We start from the raw sequence: 19,459 nt of genomic DNA on the forward strand, positions 1-19,459 counted from the left end.
CCACAGACTCCGGCTCCTCTTATCAAGGTCTAAACAGAGGGGTGTGGAGGGGGGAAAACTGTGGAGTGGGGGTCTGGGTGTGTGCACACTCAAATCCAACACCAACTTCTCCCATTCTCGCTCTTGTCCGATTTACACACAAAAAAAAACATTACTTAACCTTGATGCTGGATGGGGAAGAGGGAAACTATGAAAGGTCAAACTGTCCAAAAATGTGTCAAAAATGGAAATAAAATAACCAAAATGACATGTATACACAACCACAACCATTCAGTAGTTTCTAAAAGTCTCAAGAAGTGATTCGAAAGTTAAACTTCAGTCATCAACATGTCATTTCTCATTCACTCTGAATTCATTAGGGCCCCCTTAAACTATTTTTTCCCACCCAGGTCAGGTGCAGTCTAAACTAGGGAATTAGTGTTAATGGGAAAAACTATGGGTACCCCTGCTGGGGTGGGTCCCACCTGAAACAAGTCAGTGACCTACTTCAGATTCAGAGATAGAGAAGTGTGAGGAGGGAGGGATGGGGGCTGAGGAAAGGTACTGAGGGTGGGGAGCAGATTAAATGGATGAGATGAGGTTACACTGTGCGCTGCCCCTAGAGTGTGAGGGTAGCAAGGAGGGAAGAGGCGCAGCAGTGGAAACAATAAGGAGAGTGGGGGAGTAAGAGATCTGGGGCAAAAAGGGGTTGAGAGAAAAGACACACAGAACAGAGAAAAAAGTTTCATCTTTTTGCTATTTACCTATGCAGAAAGGTGAGATGGGAAGAGACCTTGAGGTAAATTTTCCAAAAAGTTTGGTGCAGAACACACTTGATTTAGATGCATTACAGCACAGGCTGGACTGAAATATAAGCAACATCAACCGAATTCACTAAACCAGGGGTCTGCAACCTTTACTAGTAATAGAGCCATTTGGGCCACTTTCTCACTGACAAAAATCTAGTCAAAACGTATTATTTTACCCTTTATGAAACTTTGATACTCGTTTTTTAAAATAAATCTGAATTATATAAATCTTTTGGCATGAATAAAAAAAGAAAAACTTGAAATTGTTCTAAACGTTTGACAGAAGCTTGTATGATTTCCTTTTAGAATAAAGGACGGTCTGTCCCAAACAGGTTCATCCCAATACAGCTAATGGAATATAATGAAAGATTTTAAACAGCAAAAGACAAAAATTGAATTTTTTCTTGTTATATCTCAGGTCTACTTTGATGGGACGTCACCCCTTTTCCTACTTACAACTGCTGTTAACCTGATCATAAACATGAATTTGATAGTTTATGATCCAGTAGAAAAGGATATACAGGATGTATTTTAGTAAATTCCTTTTAGACATCCACTATCTACTACTAACTATTTTTGTGCAGTATAGGATAATATGTGCTTTAAGCTCATGAATAAACTGAGATCCCAAGTCAATTTGACAAATACCAGCCATCAGAAAAAAGTTAGACTTTTACCAAAGTTTTGCTTAGTATTTGAAATCTGTGCATTTTCTGAAAGAAGCGTAGAGCGAACATGGTTTCTTGATGTCAGGCAGGAATGTAAAAACCTGTACATGGCTTATCTTATTTTTAGATACACCTCAGCCATACATGTATAAATTTAACTAATCTAATAATCTAATCTAATCTAATCTAATTATATCAATGCTAATTTAGGAACCCTTTCTTTTAAAAATTACTAATATTTTATTGTTCTTCAGTCACTGTGGAGAGGTAAAAGAGTCTGTGAACTGTGAACATTTTTTGTAATATTTATCTGGTCACTGATGTTTCTGCAGCCTCTTGTAAGGTGGACTTAGATGTGAAACTGGTTTAAAGACCAGTCATCTGCTTGAAAAATAATTCTGTATCTTTATTATTTGTAATTTCTGACATTCTAGTATCTTTTTCAAATCTAACTGCTCTATTTCCGGAGACATGAGTTTGTGCAGTGTCAAGTTTAACTTCCTGTCTTTCACAATCTGTTATTTGATTAAAAAGATGATGTTTTGGCAGTTTCATAGAAATTTATTGTAAGGTTTAAGGAGTAACGGGGGAGCCTTGATGGCAAAGTAATGCCACAAAGTGTTTATTGTATTTTCAATTAAAAACTATTAGTCATTATAGTACTTCTACAATAACTAATATCTTTGTGTGGAATGTTTCTTACAGATTTAGTGCACATAGACATGTTCTCAATAGAGCCATGCAAATGTATGAAAGTAAAGCATACAACAAGTGTCTGTAGCTCGGCCATTAGGGATGAGTGAAAGCAGAAGTGACGGTGTCAATTGACAGGATGATCTGAACAGACGGGGGGAAGGACAGACAGAGGAGAGAAGAAGAGGACGAACTGGTGTGGAGGACGGAGTGGCTTGTAAGATTCTCTTCAGATCTCTCCAACTATCAAACCCGAAAAAGAACTGCGCACAAACACACATGCAAACACAGCCCAAGCCATAATTGTCCCCTGTGGTGATTTTGGCCTCCCCCTCATAGTTTTCTTGTCGCTGTTGGCCAACTCTAACTGTATCTTCAACACTTTCTTTTTTTTTTTCCTCTTTGGACAGAGGAGAGGAGGGGTGGGAGCTCTCACAAAAGAGGGAATGAAGGATGAAGGAGAGGGAGAGGTCTAGAGGAAGGAGGTGTGGAGGGGTGTGACTGCGGAAGGGGGGAATGAAGGGGAGAAGAGAGGATGAATGTGTAAGAGGAAGGGAGACTTTGCCCTCCAGCGGGAACACTCCCACGATTGTGTGCACATAGTATGTGTGTGTGCAGGAGTTTGTGTGTCAGAGCCAAACCGACACACCCACAGGCTGTAGACCTCTATATCCTGTGCGGGTTATCCGTTTGTCCAAACATCATGCAACTCCCCCCCTCGTCTTCCTTGCCTCTCCCCTTTTCTAACTGGTCTGACAGGGGTAGAGGCCACTGAGGGAGTGGGTACAGTAAATAGAACAAAGCCACCTTTCTAAAATAAACAGAATGAGGAAGAGGAACTTCAGGTTGACTGAAAATGAGAGAAAGGGAGTACGGATCCAACCAGGAGACTTCTGTGATGTTGTGCATTCAAAAGGGGAAAATGTAACCGAAGTAACTTCCAGTCAGTTGGACTGTATCTACCACTGTCCTGGCTATTTTTATTGAGTTCTTCTGGGTTTATGCTGGTTCTATTGTAGCAAAAGCCACACTCTTTAATGCAGCCAAACTCATGACTGTGGGGCCCATTACTGCCTATCAGGTCACCCCAGCACCCTAGCTCACATTTAATATCACCAAAACAGAGCCTCTGCCACTGATCCCAGTTGAACAGTGAAAGCGGCTCATTGTTTCTACTGCTCTTCAAAATTTCCTTATTAAAAAACTTTCTTCTTCTGGAACGGGTGAAGTTTTCGGCTTTCCAAGCAGTCAAGACACTCACGAGAAGTTTAAAAGAGCCTGAGATCAACAGATCTGAAGTAAATTTGACAAATTCCAGCCATCCTTTTCTTTTAATCATCTTGGATCTTTCTGATTTATAACACGAGCTCAGGACCCCAACAGCTGTGCGGAGAGGAGAGACGACACCAGAGGCAAAGACGTGGTACGAGCAGTGAAGATAATGACTGCTGCAGGTTGTGTCTGGCTTTATGTTCACTTCAGATTCAGACTGACTCAGTCTCATAGTTGGAGACTAGAAGTGATCAGAAAATAATGTATTCTAAAGATATTTGTGTCAGTTTTTCAAGGTAATGCAAAAGCAAAATAAAATTGCATGGCGCACATTTACAGTTGTAGCTCCAATAACAATGGTTTATGTTTTTAAGAAGCCAGAAATAGTCTATTTGGGAAAGGTTGGGAATCTATTTATTTTTATACATAAATATTTCAAAATTATAAAGTACTATTTTTTATTTTTTTGTCTTTAAAAGATACATTACTAACCCATTCCAACATAAACAGAGATGGGAGCAGTTAAGATGACAAAACTATTGTAATGATTAAGTAATTTTTTTGATTGAATAAGTTATCTCAATAATTTTGTTGAAATTTGTCTATTTATTTAAAAATACTATAACATATACTGTATGTTGAATCTCAAAAAGGTGGTTTTAATTTTACTTTTTTTTATTTGAGCAGTTTATCTCAATAATTTGGCTAAAAATTGTACTTATTTATGACTGGAACATCAAGATTTCACATTTTGTCCCAAAAAAATTTAATAAATAAAAAACACGTTTTCATTTTTGAATTTTTCTTTTCACATAACCATTACTACATAACTAAGGATATCTTTGTGAATCACATTAAAAAAAGGTTATTTTAACCTTTACACCACGACAAAAACAGAGAAGTTGTGAAAAGACAGTTACATGCTGCAGAACTGGGATGCTCAATTGTTTGCATTCCTTCTAATGTTCTCTTTGCGTTTATAGTTGTATTAATGTTTCATGAATACGTTTGCATTACAAGGCATTATTATTACTCAAAAAGCATTACAGGAAACCTCAGAGTGTTCTGTTCTTGGTGTAAAAGGAAAAAAAATCCTCTTGAGCAATGGGGTAAACAGTCTGAAGTTATCATCAATTTTATTAGAGTAGATAGTATTAGAGTAGTAAATAATCAAACGAGTATTAGAGAATCAGTTGTCATCCCTAAGGCGTATGCTTGAAATAGTCAGATATTAAAATAATAGGGTTGAGATACTTTGCTTTTAGAAAAAAAAACGTTTACCATTTTTTGTTGATGCTTGGTCTTTTGCTTTGGGGCAAAAACGTCAAATGTTCAACCACGAAAACCACTCTGACCTACCCATCCTTTCGTCACACCGACAGGACATCCTGTCAGATCAATTCTGAGTCTTATAAGATTATAAGATTTCCAAGATTTGAGCAAGTATGAGATGTTATTCAAGATATGTTTGTGCAGGTTTTGCTCCCACGCACTTGGATGTGAGTTAGTGGGTGATGTGTTCGGCCTTAAACGACTCGAACATATATGGGCCCAACCTAGGTGCGCTTAGAGTGGGATGGCTAATCTTTAACAAGCACACATTTTCTTACTCTCCAGGTCCAGCCAGCAATCCTCCTCCAGCCTGTTCCAGGGCCAGGAGGTAGCAAAGTGGGGGGTGATGACGTTCTGGAAAAAAGCCATGGTCAAGAGTGGCAAGGGGGCAGGTTCCAGTCCAAAATGGGGTTTTTGAAGCCAAAGAATTATAAATAGAGCAGGTGTCAGTATTGGCAACTGCTGTGAGAGAAAAAGACAGACAGCAAGAGTGTGAAAATTTGTGTGAATTTGTGTGTATGTTGTGTGATACCATGGTGAAGTGGGACAGGGGTCTTTTTCACCTGGTGTTCTTCCTTTAATGGCGAGCAGGATGTGAGGTCATAAGACAAAGATGGACGACGGGTGATGAGAAATTATTGGTTAGATGAAGAGAAGAGAGGTCTTTTTTGGAAGGGGTCATATATGAAGGTCACATTAAATGGAAAAGAGACTTTGAGAAGCCATGCAAAAAAAAAAGAGATGAGGAAACGCAAATGAGCTTGTGCACATGTGGCAGGGGACAAAAGGGGGAAGGAGAGGATGGAGGGAGTAGGGAAAACTGAGGGAGGTGGGGGGAATGGGTCAAAAAAAGTCAATAGAAGGGGAGGAAAGGGCAGAAATCTTCGAGGCAGTCAAAGGAAAAAGAGACAGCAAATACAGGGACAGAGAGAAGCCCAGAGTACAAAGACAGAACTGATAATAGAGCATCCGTGGAAAAAGTGACAAAAATGAAGCAGGAGTTACCAAAAAGCACTGAGAAAGGCAAAGGAAGAGGAGTGAATGCAGGAAAAGATGATGTAGGGATCTAACTCAATGCATGTCAAACATCAAGCTATGAAGACAGGGGTTAAAAATGAGTCCACACTCTGAAATATTCATTCTATTTTAGTTTCCTACAAAGGAGAAATGAATTAGGAAAGAAATATGAAAGTAGATTATTAAACCATGAGTGAGGAAGAAGCAGTGAGGTATGTGAGGTTTGAGGGGGTTGAAATCTGTTCACGGTGTTTTAAATATTAAACCTGTTTCAAGTTTAATGAAGTGCAAATACTACAGGGAGAGTCTTAACTGGAATGCAGAGAAGTCGGGGGCGAAGGGGGGATCTGATTCATTATTTCAAGTGTTCACCTTTACACTGCAGAGGCTTGGGGAGAGGAGCGCAGTGAGCGAAGGAGGGAGACAAAGAGGGAAAGTTTTGTGCAGAAAATAGAGGGTGCTTTTCAGATCACCTGTGTGGGAGGCCCAGGTGAGTCCTGGAGGCACAGCGGCTCCAGAAGCTCAAGGCCACAACTTCCAGAATTCAATGAAACGATCTTCAACCTTAACTCAGGAACGGTTCTCTTTTATTCTTTCCAGAATAAAATCTGTGGGCCTGTTTGTTTGCTTAAGCTAATGTGGAGGGGAATTCTGAGCAGAAAGGGATAAGGATGTTTTATTTCAAAAAAGATTCTCAATCTAATCAATGTACAACAGCTGGAGGGAAATGGAAAAAAACTGCCCACATGTGATTGAACTGTTCACTTTTACTTAATCAGATGCTCTAAAGCTTTGTGTATGTAAGTGCATGTATCACACTAGGCATGCACTGGATTGCCAAAATCCCCCAAGCTGCCATGAAAGGTCACAATGAGTGTGTGCGGGGGGTATAAATGCATGTGTGTTTGCTTTAATACAAGCAAACGGCACACTAGAAAAGTATTTTCAGGGTTGGTATTATGTGGGATAAAGAACAAGTCATTGTTCAACAGCAGAAATTGATCATTAACTGCTGTTTTTACCTGCTCTGACTGCTTTTTTTCCTATGGAAAGAGGAGGAGTTCCCCCATTTGAAAACACTTTCACTTTTTTTTGAGAAAATGACACTTTTATAATCCAAAACTATTGAAAACATAAAGCAATAATATTGCAAAGTGCTCCACTGGGGGAGTCTGAAGCAGGGATGGAACACACGATCATTACTTTATGCAACACTTTTACAACCACATTGCACCGCATTTCTTTTTCCTCTTTTAAATGTCAAAATTCTAAGTGGAACTCCTTAGTTCTTAAAAGTCTGTTCTGATGTGGTCAGCACTTTGGACTCACGTGTATAAAAATACTAAAAGGTTTATCACGTCAAACATAACGGTTAGCTCAAAAAGAAAAAAAAAACAGGAAAAGATTATATTTTTAGTTCGGTTTTTACGATTTTTTAATGTTCGTGCTAGTTGGCAAAAGATGAAAAACAACGTACAATATCATTAACCCCTCTTTTAGGCTTTGAACAATAGGAACAGGAAGAGAATAAATATTCTTATGCAATCTGTTCTTTCTACACATTTAGGTTTCTTGGCTACCATGAGTGTATGCGTCATGCTGACATGCTTCCACAGAAACCAAACCATAACTGTAGATCAAGCTAACTTGGTACTTGGTACCTTATTTTAAGTTGGTTTCAAGCTCAGTGCAGTGCCCACGGATTGAGTAAATTGGATTGGATTGTTATATCCATACCAAAAAGATGAATCTTTAGTATATATATATATAGATATAACAAAACAACCCCCCCCCCCTCCATACAAAAAACCTGCTAGGTTGACCATCAAAACATTGTTTTTGATGCGCTGTAGGGTTGAAACGATTCATTTTAACAACAATACATTTCGTAATTTGTAGTTGTCGATACGATTCAGAGTTGGTATTAGTTTATTTTGAACGATCCAATTCACTGACCTAAAATTGATCCAGGACATCTTTGACCAAAGCTTCCACCAGTGTGACTCAGAGATAAATACCTGGTACTGAACAGTGCAGGTGAAGTTTTCCAGACTCCTTGTATTTCTTGTAAGATAATCAAGAGTAAATTAAAATATGTGTACAAACAAACAAGTAAAAAATAATTAATATCAAATCCACTCAAATGCTAGTTTCATAAAGTTCAGCCCACTGTTGTTTTTCCACATCAAAATAATCCAAACGGAACATAATTAGAACATTCTACCACACTGTATGTCTTTGCAAATATAAACTGTTTTCACATTTTGGACTGTTATGCTGGACTGATCATTTTTTGTGTTGTCTGCCGTAATGACACTTTATCGTTTTTATGTTATATTTTATGTTAAATATACCAGGCCTCAATCCTAATGGTATTTTCCAGTATGAATATAATCGATTTATTTTGTTCTGAAATGATTTTATAATGATATAGGTTGATTAGATTAACAATTTCCCTCAAACAGATCAATCTCTTTGGATTGTAGGATTATAAATGAATTAATCAGTTACACCCCTAATGCACAGGTTTATTTTTTCAGGTCTTCATGAAGCTACCAAAGCAGCTGGAGCTCATCCAAACATTGAAGTAATAAACTGACAAACAAATACAGACTGAAACTCCTAAATTCTGTCACTCAGACTGAAGTGAAACTTTCCACTCATGAGCGGTTTGCTGAATTTCCATTCAACTTATCCTCCTGTAAAATTTACACATTTGTTTAAGCAAAGGCTGAGAAAATAAGAAGATCAGGTGTCAATAAATGAGAGAAAGAACTGTTGAGCGCTTAGTTGCCTCATTAAGAACATTCAGTGAACACAGCAGATGTTTGCAAGGGAAGGGGATCTGAAAGAAACTAATCCTAAATCCTGCAGCTGTTTATGTCAACATGGGCACATGGCACACTTGTGTAGATGCCTTGGCGGCTGTGTGTTTTTTCTCTGAGCCTTTACACAGACATATTATTATCCTTATATTACAGAATAATCCAGCAAAATCCTCAGCTAGGCGGTCTCTGAGTTGTAGGGCATTTAAGTGTTTCTGATCGCAAAGCATGGACACTGATTACAGATGAATGAGAGGGAGGGAAGAGCAGGGATGGAAGAGGGGGGGAGGCACTTTTCATCAATAAAGAATGAAGCAATTAAGCTAATCTCAGACTGAAGGTGCCCTTCCTCCTTAATACCTACCACAGCCCTTCATGGAAACCAGCAACCACACGTCACAGAACTACAGCTCCACCACAAACTAACATCCTCAAACCATGGAGATGTTGCTAAACCGAAACCCAGAACCCCTTCACTAAAAGAACTTACTTTATTTCAAATAATACCTGATAAATAAATAACAAAGTTAAAATATTATTAAAGATGTACTTGAAATGATGCAAAGCATGTTTATAGTTACATTATTTGCGATCTCAAATGCAGCTTTTATATTTGCAGGTAGGAGCCATTAAAGGGGAGTTAATAAAATTCTAAATTGTCCAACTCTTACACGTCACTGTGGTGGAGAATGATATGAGACCCAAGATGAACATTTTCTAAAGTCAAATTTTCAGTCAAAAAGTCAGCACACCAAAGTGTCAGAAAAATCTCCATCAGGATAGAGATATTACGTGAGCAGTAAGATGTCAAGGGGGAGTGAGCTCAGCTGAAACTGTGCTGTCCATTGCCATGCTTTCACCAACAATCAATATCCGGTGAGTCAGCCTTTAATAAAACAGGCTTTGTACCAAAACCTCATTATATTTCTTTGCTATAAACTGAAGCAATTTTGGTGTTTAAACCTAACAAAACATTGAGCTGGAGCAAAAATGATTAAACACAAGTCTGAGGCAAAAGTAGCTGCACAGAAAAGGCAGGAATGGAGGTCTGGGTTTTTGGAGTCCTGGATTTTATTCCAGTTTGACAAAACCTGACACTAAAGAACACAAAAATGCTAAATTTGAACCTTATAGGAGGAGATCAAGCTTGATAAATTACAGGGTTGCTTGGTGTGTTTTTTAGGAACACTTGATGAATACACCCATGATCTGCTGATCTTTACCTGCCCCATCGGTCCACAATGTTTGTCTCAGTGCATATTTAATAAAGAATAAATCTTTTTATTCCTTCTAGTAATTTGAATAATTATCTGGTGTGTAACAGTGCAATTTCAGTACAGCAGGAGAGTTTATGACTTAGTCTGAAAAAGAGGGGAGACCTGTTGCCATCACATTATCAAAATGAGGCTTTAATTTTGTGGGGACCACAATTGAAATATAAGCTTTTCTTCTCTCACTTTGACTGATTTTCTTATAAAATGTAACTATGTTTTTTTGTGATTACTACTATTAAAGTCATCAACGTGTAATTCAACCTTTCATGAGTACTTGAAGGATTTTTTCATTTAATCTGTTGAACTGTATCTTTTACTGCTTGGTAACATTATACCTGGAACTGGTCAGCCCTTCCATATGGCTGCACACCTAATTTGGATCTTTGACTGTAGGTGACAAAATCCCGGACTTAAAGAGACTTAAGACTTAAGGACACTAACTCTCATAAGCCCTTAAACAGTATACCTTTTGCCCTCAGTTGTTCAAACCTATGGAATTAGCGGAATTTACTTTGTAAAAAGGAAAATCACACTTCCAAAGCCAAAACAACATTTCCAGTACCTGCTTCATTAAAACCGGTTCAGTAACTTCACAGCCTTTTAAACAGCATCCAGACACCACCTCTCACAAACAAACCCAACTCTCAAGACTGAAACCTGTCCACGTACAAGTCTTCCATTTCAACAGATTAACAACTAAAACGTCCCATTTCTTACCATTTGGACTCCAGCTCAAAAAACACAGTAAAAGGTGAGGATGAACAAGTCTTGAGGCAAAGCGTCAAATAGGCAAAGATTTGTTTAAAGTCATTTAGAATAGGTGTATAAGTTCAACACCACTGCAGATTCTGGGTTTGCAACCAGGTGTGTGATTCCCAGACTAAAGACACCATGTACTTGGGGACGGTAATAGGGTTGGACGGAAGGTCATAAAGAAACTGCTACTGAAGATTAAAGAGGACAAATGGTTATAAACTCTAAAAGATACATTCTCCAACTCTGTTTTCTTTCTCCACTTCACTTTTTCCATGTGACATTCTCTCCCTCTTCTTTTTCCCTCCCGTCAGCCTCTCCAAAATGTCCATACCTAAACCCCAGAGAGGGGGGAGGAGCCTAAGACGGCGAGGACGCGTTGGTAATCCGTGGAGTGACCCAGGTCAATTCAATTATCCTGTTTTCTTTCACTTTGCGACGCGTGTGCCCATTTTACAGCCAACTCCCTTAATGCGCCCAGGATTAGCTTCTCTTACTTTTAATGATCTACCTATCGACGCCTTGGGCTTCTCAGCCCCAACACATAGTCTCACAAATACACAGACGTTATTTTATCATTTGAAAAGTTTGAGTCAGAAAGAAAAATTCCTTCAAAACTCTTCAAGGATGAAGAATAAACCGAGAATTTCTTAAATAAATTTGCCTCTATTGGTCTGCATTTGTTTGTGTATGTGGGAGTGAAGCTTACATAAACTGCGGGAGCGGATTGTTTATCCATCTGCATTTACCCAGGCTTCACCTCACACCTTCAAGATTTTAGATAATCATCTTAGGCCTAACACATTAGTGTATTAGTTAGCTAATCTTAACCCTGAAGGAAGAAAATAGGTCAATTTCTAGAAGTAAACTGTACGGATGTCTGACATATTCTGACTTAGGCTACTCACCTAAGTATTAAGGACTCGTAAAGTAAATAATCGTCAAGGTATGACGGAAGTCAGAGAGGCTTCCTGTCTGTAAACCTTTTGGATGGAGGAGGATTTTTAAAAGATAAATACGATTTTGTCACACTGAGGTGTTGATACCTTAGTCTCACCAAATTATCGACATAATCTTATTATCCCACTAAACATCAGTACTTACAATGCTAGAGAGTTATCTAATAGGGGTTGGGGTTAAGGTTAGGGTTAGGATTGTAAAAACAATCATAACTTTATAAAACAATGGGGGGGGGGGGGGGGGGATTAATCAGCTCTGCTTTGAAAATACAGACATTTCCTTGGAAATTTGCTAAAAGACCCACTCCAATACAAAGTGTGATTTTGGTGTTTTTAACATATTCTTGTAACATTTTTCTCATGCTGAGCATTTATTTATTCAAATAGTGGTGAATCAGGACCAGATGAAAAGTTGTTTAAAAAAGCTTGTAGTTGTTACATAAAATCTACAATCAGCGGGCCACAAGATCCTTGCTCCACTCCATTCAGATTTATCCACTTGTAGACTTTATGTCTTTGTTTTTCTCATTTGAGCTGGAATCTGCCTAAAAACTGTACGGCTGGATAGCTCCAATATCACTTACCATTTATTTTGCACCGGTAATGTTAGTTTGGGGTTGTGAGAGGCTGTAAGCTAGTGGGATGATGGGGAAGTGAAGGCACGATTGATACGTGCCAACAGTCCCAACCACAACTCAGAGACTATTCCTAATGAACTACTGCCGCTCTGCAGAAACTATGTCCTAGAAAATGACACAGGTTTTTTGGTTTTGGCTAAAAAAGCATATTAATAATTAAATACCACTGGGAACGCTTTTAAAATAGATCAAAAGATGATTGGAGTGGGACTTTAACATGAATTTCACCTGTTGCATAGTGATCTCTTGCTTCCTTACAGTTCATATCCCTCAGACTAAAACACTATTCCTTTCATCCAGGTGCAACAACTTCCCACGGACAGGAAAAAAAGGAAAAAGTTGGAGGCAGTCTGCCTTACCTGGAATGTCCTGCCCGTTATAGTTCCATCCTGCAACAGCCAGCATGGATGGCAGAGGAGACCCAGGCCGACTGTCTCTGTAGCGTTCCCTCTCTCGGTCCCAGTTCCTCTCAGCTTGCTGGGTGATATGCCTTACAGTGTCCTTGTTCTTTCTGTTCTTCCTCCGTCCTGATCCAGACAACTGTTGCCAGGACCCATCTCCAACCCCTCCCCCAGCTCCTCCAGCCCCTTGCTCTGACTGGCTTGGAGCAGCTCCCTTAGGAGTGTCTCTTGGATGAGAAGATGAGGCAGGGGAAACTTGCTCCTCTTTGACGTTGATCGGCCTGTAGTCATGCGGCCACGCAGGTTGGGAGTCATGGCAGGCTTCCTCTTGACTCTCATGGCTCTTTGGGGGTTCCTGGTCCTCCTTTCCATACGTGCTGCCTCCCTCATGGCAGCTGGCAATGGCTGAGTCCCCTGAGGAGTTGGCTGGGCTGGTGCGGCGGGCTAGCCAAGGGGAGGTGCTGCGACCTGACATAATGGAGGCCAAGGCCTCAGAAGCCATTCCCACTATCCCACCACCTCCTCCTCCTCCTCCTCCTCCTCCCAAACCAGCTCCAGGAACAACCCCTGCTCCGGCTACTCCTAGTCCTCCTCCGCCCCCTCCAACTCCTCCACCTCCTCCCAAGCCTGCAGCAACAGCCCCCATTTCAAAGTCAGCCAGCTCATCAGCCATCTCAGAGCGGATGCTGATGTCCAGTGCAGCTTTGATGAAGCTGTGGCAGGCCTGGACTATGTCTGTCATCTGCAGGTAGCTGGCAGCTGACATGACCTCGATCACGTTCTTGCTGGTGAGTGCGAGGTGTGCCGAGTACATGAAGTCCAGGATGGCTTTGAAGCCTGTGGCTGTAACAATGTCCAGGTGAGTGACAGTAGTTTGATGGTGAGGCTCTGCTCCTTTTTTAACCTGCAGGTTGTGGAGTAAAGCATTGACATTTTAGTCTTTATTACACTGATCAGGAAAAATAACTAAAAACACACTTATCTTTATCTACCAAAGCAGGCAAAACAAATTCAGGACAATAAAAAGTATTTAATCAAATCCTGTTTTTGCTAATGGGGTATCTTACTTGGCAGTAGAGGGTCTTAAAATAGCGCGAAGAACCCAAAAGGACATTCTTGTGAGCCTTGAAGATCTTCCCATCCACAATGACACAAGCGTCACAGAGGATGCCGTGCTGCCTCTGCTCGTTGAGCTCTCTGAGGAGCTGACGGTAGTGAGATGAGATCTCCATGTCCTCCTTCCTGTTGTTCATCTGTGTAGCTGAACAAAAGCCGTTCCTCCAAACATCTGCAGACCAACCAAAGACAACGTGCAGGCAATCAGCTAATGATGGAGCCTGTGTCAAAATATTGTGCGTATCATTAAAAAGTACAGCGGGACTTTTTGACGCAGCAGTTTCATAAAGATGTGCAGCATCAGCGAACATTCGTCCACCAAAATGTAAGCCACATGCAAAGTTTAAAAAAAGAGCAATACAGCAGCATAAAGGCTCATCCGTTTTAAAACCTTATTGTTTCCACACAAACACTGAACCCTTTTATTGTAAGATTAAATAAATAAACAAGAAATCAAACCAGTCTTTAGAGATGAGCTCGGGTAAGAATATGTCAGCAATGACTGTGACATAAAAACAACATCAATTGAAAGCACACCTCAGCCGCTGCAGTTTGATGTCTAAAAAAAGCCCAGAAACAAATAACCCAAAGTCTGTTTTTAGTCTGACAGGTTCATGTGTGTGTGTGTGACCATGTGTGTGTGTGTACGTTTAAATAAAAAAAAAACAAGACATGTAAAAATTGTAATACTTTCACAAAACAGCTTCATGGAAGTGAAGAGTTTCAATTAGCATTGCTTCGACATTACTTGATCAATAAACGCAACCTTGATTTCCAATTTTATTTTCAGTTTCACCTTAGCAAAGAAATGTAGCGGCTGGATGGCTCCGTTGGCCGTGTGTAGGACTGACTCATGGGAAACCAGGGTTCGATTCCCAGGGGCTGCGATAAGCTTCATCCTTAGGCAAGACCCTTCATGCTACTGCCTAACTATTTAGCCACAAGGGGGCCCGAGTCTTGGTTCCCCCTGTGCCGGTCCGCAGCCCAGATAAAATACGGGGTTGTGTCAGGAAGGGTATAAAAATCTCGACCAAACCACTGGTGCTAATCAGTGAAAGCTCATTCACTGTGGCGAGCCCTGAAGGGACATGCTGAAAGGTGAACAACAACTTCAACAAAAGGAACGTCGGTTTGCTCTGGTGTAGAGATGGAAATTCCCTCTTGAACCTTCACCTCCATGGGTCCTCATCCTTCAAAGTTTGGTCTAGCTTGTGAACACTGAGTTCTTTTTTTCTTTTTTTGAGGGAAAAAAATATTTTTTCAATTTGTGGCTCGACTGGAGTCAATTTTATTAAGATGTGGCATAAGATTCATGAAAAAGAAATAATTCTCAGTAAAAAGATGTCACATCTGAGAATAAGCAAGAATGTTATCAGTTAAAATAGTTGGTTTGTTGAACAAGACTTTTTTAAAGTTCTGCATGAGTGCAGATAAGCCTTTAATGCTTGTGTTTTCAGACAGTACATGATGGACCTGAGCTCTCCCATCAGAGAGGTGTTAACAAGGAAAGGCGGGCAGAGGGAAAGAAAACATCTGAAGTCAAGATGTGGCAGAAGAGCACAAATATTCTCATCCTCAGTCTCATGCAGAGGTGTAGGAGAAATCTAAGGCAGGCAGTACATTAGCAAGAGAATTAGCATCCAGCGCCTCAGCTCTTGTCTGGGTAAATGCTAAATCATGGGGACGCAGAGTGTTATCAAACGCAGCAGTGATTTGTTTTGGGAACGCCACAGCTGTCAGCTCTCATGGGGCGCTCTGAAAGATGACAGCTCGGGTTGGCCAAGGTGACAGCAGCGTTTGCTCGGGGGCCGGCACACTTCAGGTCATGTTTAGCAAAGCTCTGCTCAACCTGATGGCTTGTAAGATCAGATAAATCCACAGTGTCTCCCACGTCCACTCGGACAAACACACCTCCCGTGAACGGCGGTGGAAAAGCCGATCGAGTGATTGTGACAACTGCTGAAGCCTCGCTTGCTCAATAAAAAAAAGCTACTTGTGTACGGCTACTTTTAAACTTTGACTTTGATTGGTGCATTTTTTTTTATAAAGTCAGAAAGAACTTGAAGAAAAAGGAAAGTTGGAAGAAAGTGAATGCAGCAGACTAACTGTGTCCCCCAGAGTCTGAAAAGGCAGGTTTTGACGCAAATGTTTTTTATCTTTCAGCTCCCACATATCTTAAAAAAAAAAACACTATTGGCAGTCTCACCTTGAGATATTCTTTGCTTTCCGCATTGCTCTGACAGAAGCATTGAGAGTCTTCACCTCTCACCTTAGGAAACAAACTGAGTGGCTTTAAAGACACACCAATTGCGCTCCTTCCTCTCTTTGCTCTTCATCTCTCAGGGCCACTCGCACATTAGATTGTAAAGCCTGTAGAGTAAGATTGGCTTTCTCTCACAGCCATATAAAAACACAAAAGGAGCCATTCATTAACAGATACACGTTCCCCTATTCCTCTTCTTTTTCTAAGTCAGTGTGAATAGTGAAATAAAGAGCTACTGTACAGCACACCATCAGTCCTCATTTAAGATGCGGATCTCCCAGTAGCCTAATGGAAGCAGTAAAAGAGGCATGACAAGAGGTATTGCATTTAGGATCTGGTCTGCCTCCCTGCTTTTGACTCCTCTTCTTAACATCTGTAAAATCAGCTGACAATGATAACATCTTTGTTTGAAAAAAGTAAAAAGTAAAACAAATCCAAAGGAATGCATTGTGTAAAAAAGTGGAGACTTTAACCCGGACCAAAAAAGAGAAAACCTGTTTTCAGGTAAGATTTTTCTTTGAAAACTTTTGCTTCAAAGTTATTGCCGTTCAGATGAGTGCTATATTTTACATTAGAAGGTCATGTCCTAATATCATTATTAACTAAGACATTAATCTTTAACATTAAAGAAGCCATTTGGACCAGTTTCTTACTGATTAAAACCCAGCAAGAGCCGCCAAGTCCCACCTCACCGTTTAGAAAAATACACTTCATGTTTTTGTGACCATTACGCCATTCATTTATAAAATGCAGTTTTTAGAAACCACCTCTGATGAAAACTGTGGTTTTTGTGGTATTTCCCTGAGGATTTTCTGATGATAAATTGAAGATTAAGATAAAAATTAAATTTCTGAGAATTTCTTTATTCAAATCGGAGTGTATCAATTGCAGATGAAGAAATGCCATTTGAAAAAAATGTATTTATGATGTAGAAAAAAAGCTAGGCAGGCCACAAGGTCCCTGTTTTGGGCTCTCAGCAATGGGGAGGGGAAGGGGGGTGGGGTTGCGCCGCACCATAAGTTCGCTTCAAAACTCAGAGAATTATTTCTAATCAACTACTGCTGCTCTGCAGAATCTATGTCCTAGAAAATGACAGTTCCTTTTTTGTTTTCATTTGGCTAAAATCAAAAGACCACTGGGAACGCTTTGAAAATAGATCAAAAGACAATCAGAGAACATTATTGAATTATAATCATAAAGAAATATAGTGAAAAAGTGTTATACTTTACTATAGATAACATTTTTTACTTTTTCACTTTTGACAGCAGGACAACTGCTTTTCAAAATAAAATACACCCAGGGTCAAATAGGTCACAGATCTGCAGCAGCAGATTCACAGAATTAAAACTGCAAGGAAGTCACATCAAATATGATATTTTCTATTAATATGCCTACAGTCTTTTTCTCCATTTACTATCGTATTTAAACATGACAACAATGTTGTAGAATGTTTAGATTTATACTTGTAAATGCAGTTTAATACTTTAAGAACTTATTCCTCTGAACAGCAGGTATATTCTGATGTGCAGCAGCAGATCAGAATATGTGCTTTGTGTGCATCATACTGTTCAGTGACCTGACATGTTCAATTCCATACATGACAACTTAAGCAAATTAGCCAAAATCACAAACACAATATTTAATTTCTCAGCATTTTTCTTTAAAACCAGAGTGACGATGGGAGGGAGAAAAAAGCCTCATGTGGCTCCGGAGCCTCATGTTGCAAACCCCTGAATTAAAACATACAATCCTTAAGGCACTAAGATGTGAAGTAGGCACTCTTCTGATTTGTAAAACCAATTCACATTCATTTTTTTGCGTTTTACAATAACTTTAGGATAAAGCTCATTTTAGAACCATCAATTTACAGTATTCAAGTATTCAATATGTTTTGGTTTTGTTAAATATCACGATTTCAATTTGTTTTTAAAATGTATGTAAAAATGTGGTTAACGGAGCTCAGTGAGTGTCCGGAATAAAGGGATGATCAACATAACCTCTCTTCGTAGCCTGGAGCAAGTCTCATAAAACTCTGTTGAGTTGGAGTGGAGGCAGAACTTTCCTTCATTTGCATACAAAAGAAAGGATAGTTGAACTTGTGCTAAAGGAGGTTAATTACCTCTCAAAAACTCTGTTTTAGCATTAATAAGTCAGTATTTGCTATGAAGGTGCAGCATTGGCATGTAGGCACGAACTCCGAGATTTTTGCTAGTGGCAATGTTGCATATGTATTAATATGAACTTCCTTTTTAATACAATATGTAAAATTCAGACAGGAGATTATTAAAATGAACCACGGCTAATTTCTTTGTCTTTGCACTCCCAAATGAACCGTGTTCTACAGCTGAAGAAATGCACATAATAATTTTTGTTTCCAACCTTTTTTGTGGAGAGCAGGCACTGGAGACACATCGGCAGGCCGTATTGCTAGCCAAGCCACATCGCTCTTAGTAATAAAAATAAATTTTACAGAAAACAACACAAAATGTCACATTTAAAAAGACAATGTCAAGCAGACTTTCATTTTCTACATTTAAAACTTTTTCCTGTGCAACTGCAATATTAATCATACAATTTAAAAAAGTGATTGTCCTTGACGGCAGAGGTTATGCCAAATTCAGTGATGCACTGCAGGTTCATCCTCACAGGCCTTCATTTTCTGGAGTAATCGCTGTTTACAGGTATCAGGGGTTTGCAGTGGAGGCACTGATAGCTGGCTGTTAGGTAAGTCCAACAGGCCTTCTTTATTATAGTTATCCTACTTCATGTTAAGCTTTAATGACTTTCATGTGCTATTTGATCCCTGACAAAATAATGACGTATTTTCATGAAGGCAAACCAAAGAGCTTCAACCAAGTTGTCCTTTTTATTGAATCTCTGAGGTTTCTGGAGTATTTTAATGGATAAACAGGGCGGGGCTTGTGCTGGTATGTCACTAACATTATTATTTATTATTAAAATAAGTTGGTTGGGCCTGTGTTTGTAGACCAGCCTTCTTTTCTGGCATCACCTATCAGGACACACCTATCAGAAATGGTAATTTGAACAAAAGGAAAATTCTGGGCAAACAGATTTAGGTAAGAGATGTGTTAGGCATTGCAGCATAACACAGTAATTTACATCAAAGTAAAAAAATTTTTTTAATTTGCCCACACTTTGATATGTGTTTTATAATGGGGCGGCTCAGTCGGAACCATTGACTGTATGTTAGAACTGGAGTGAGTGTGAGGTCCCCCATAGAAAATGACTCACTTACTGTTCCAATTCAGTCACAATTTTTTAGTAATACGGACGTCACCATGTTGGAACCAGACAACCTCCATGAAGCAGTGATTGATCCAAGTCAGTCTGAGTCAACGTTTCTATGGCAACTACTCTTGTCAATTAGGAGTGAGCTTGTTGGAAGGCCATACCCCCTACCACTGAAAGCTGGCTCTGGAGAATCTGTCAATCAAACGTT

General features: G+C 39.6%; 1 protein-coding gene across 7 annotated transcripts in view; it reads right to left on the reverse strand.

Moving 5' to 3' along the window:
• Positions 1-19,459, reverse strand: part of zbtb46 (zinc finger and BTB domain containing 46) — a 67,889-nt gene that overhangs the window by 30,337 nt on the left and 18,093 nt on the right. For all 7 annotated transcript variants that reach the window (XM_023956667.2, XM_078950536.1, XM_078950537.1 and 4 more), the window contains exons 2-3: positions 13,688-13,908; positions 12,579-13,524 (exon numbers count right to left, since the gene is read on the reverse strand). In XM_023956667.2, the coding sequence (XP_023812435.1) occupies positions 12,579-13,524; positions 13,688-13,873 (1,132 nt within the window). In that variant the 5' untranslated portion in view covers positions 13,874-13,908. The remainder of the gene's footprint in view (positions 1-12,578; positions 13,525-13,687; positions 13,909-19,459) is intronic.

This window comes from Oryzias latipes, chromosome 7 (assembly GCF_053564925.1).
Source record: "Oryzias latipes strain Hd-rR chromosome 7, Olatipes_Hd-rR_3.1".
NCBI lineage: Eukaryota > Metazoa > Chordata > Actinopteri > Beloniformes > Adrianichthyidae > Oryzias > Oryzias latipes.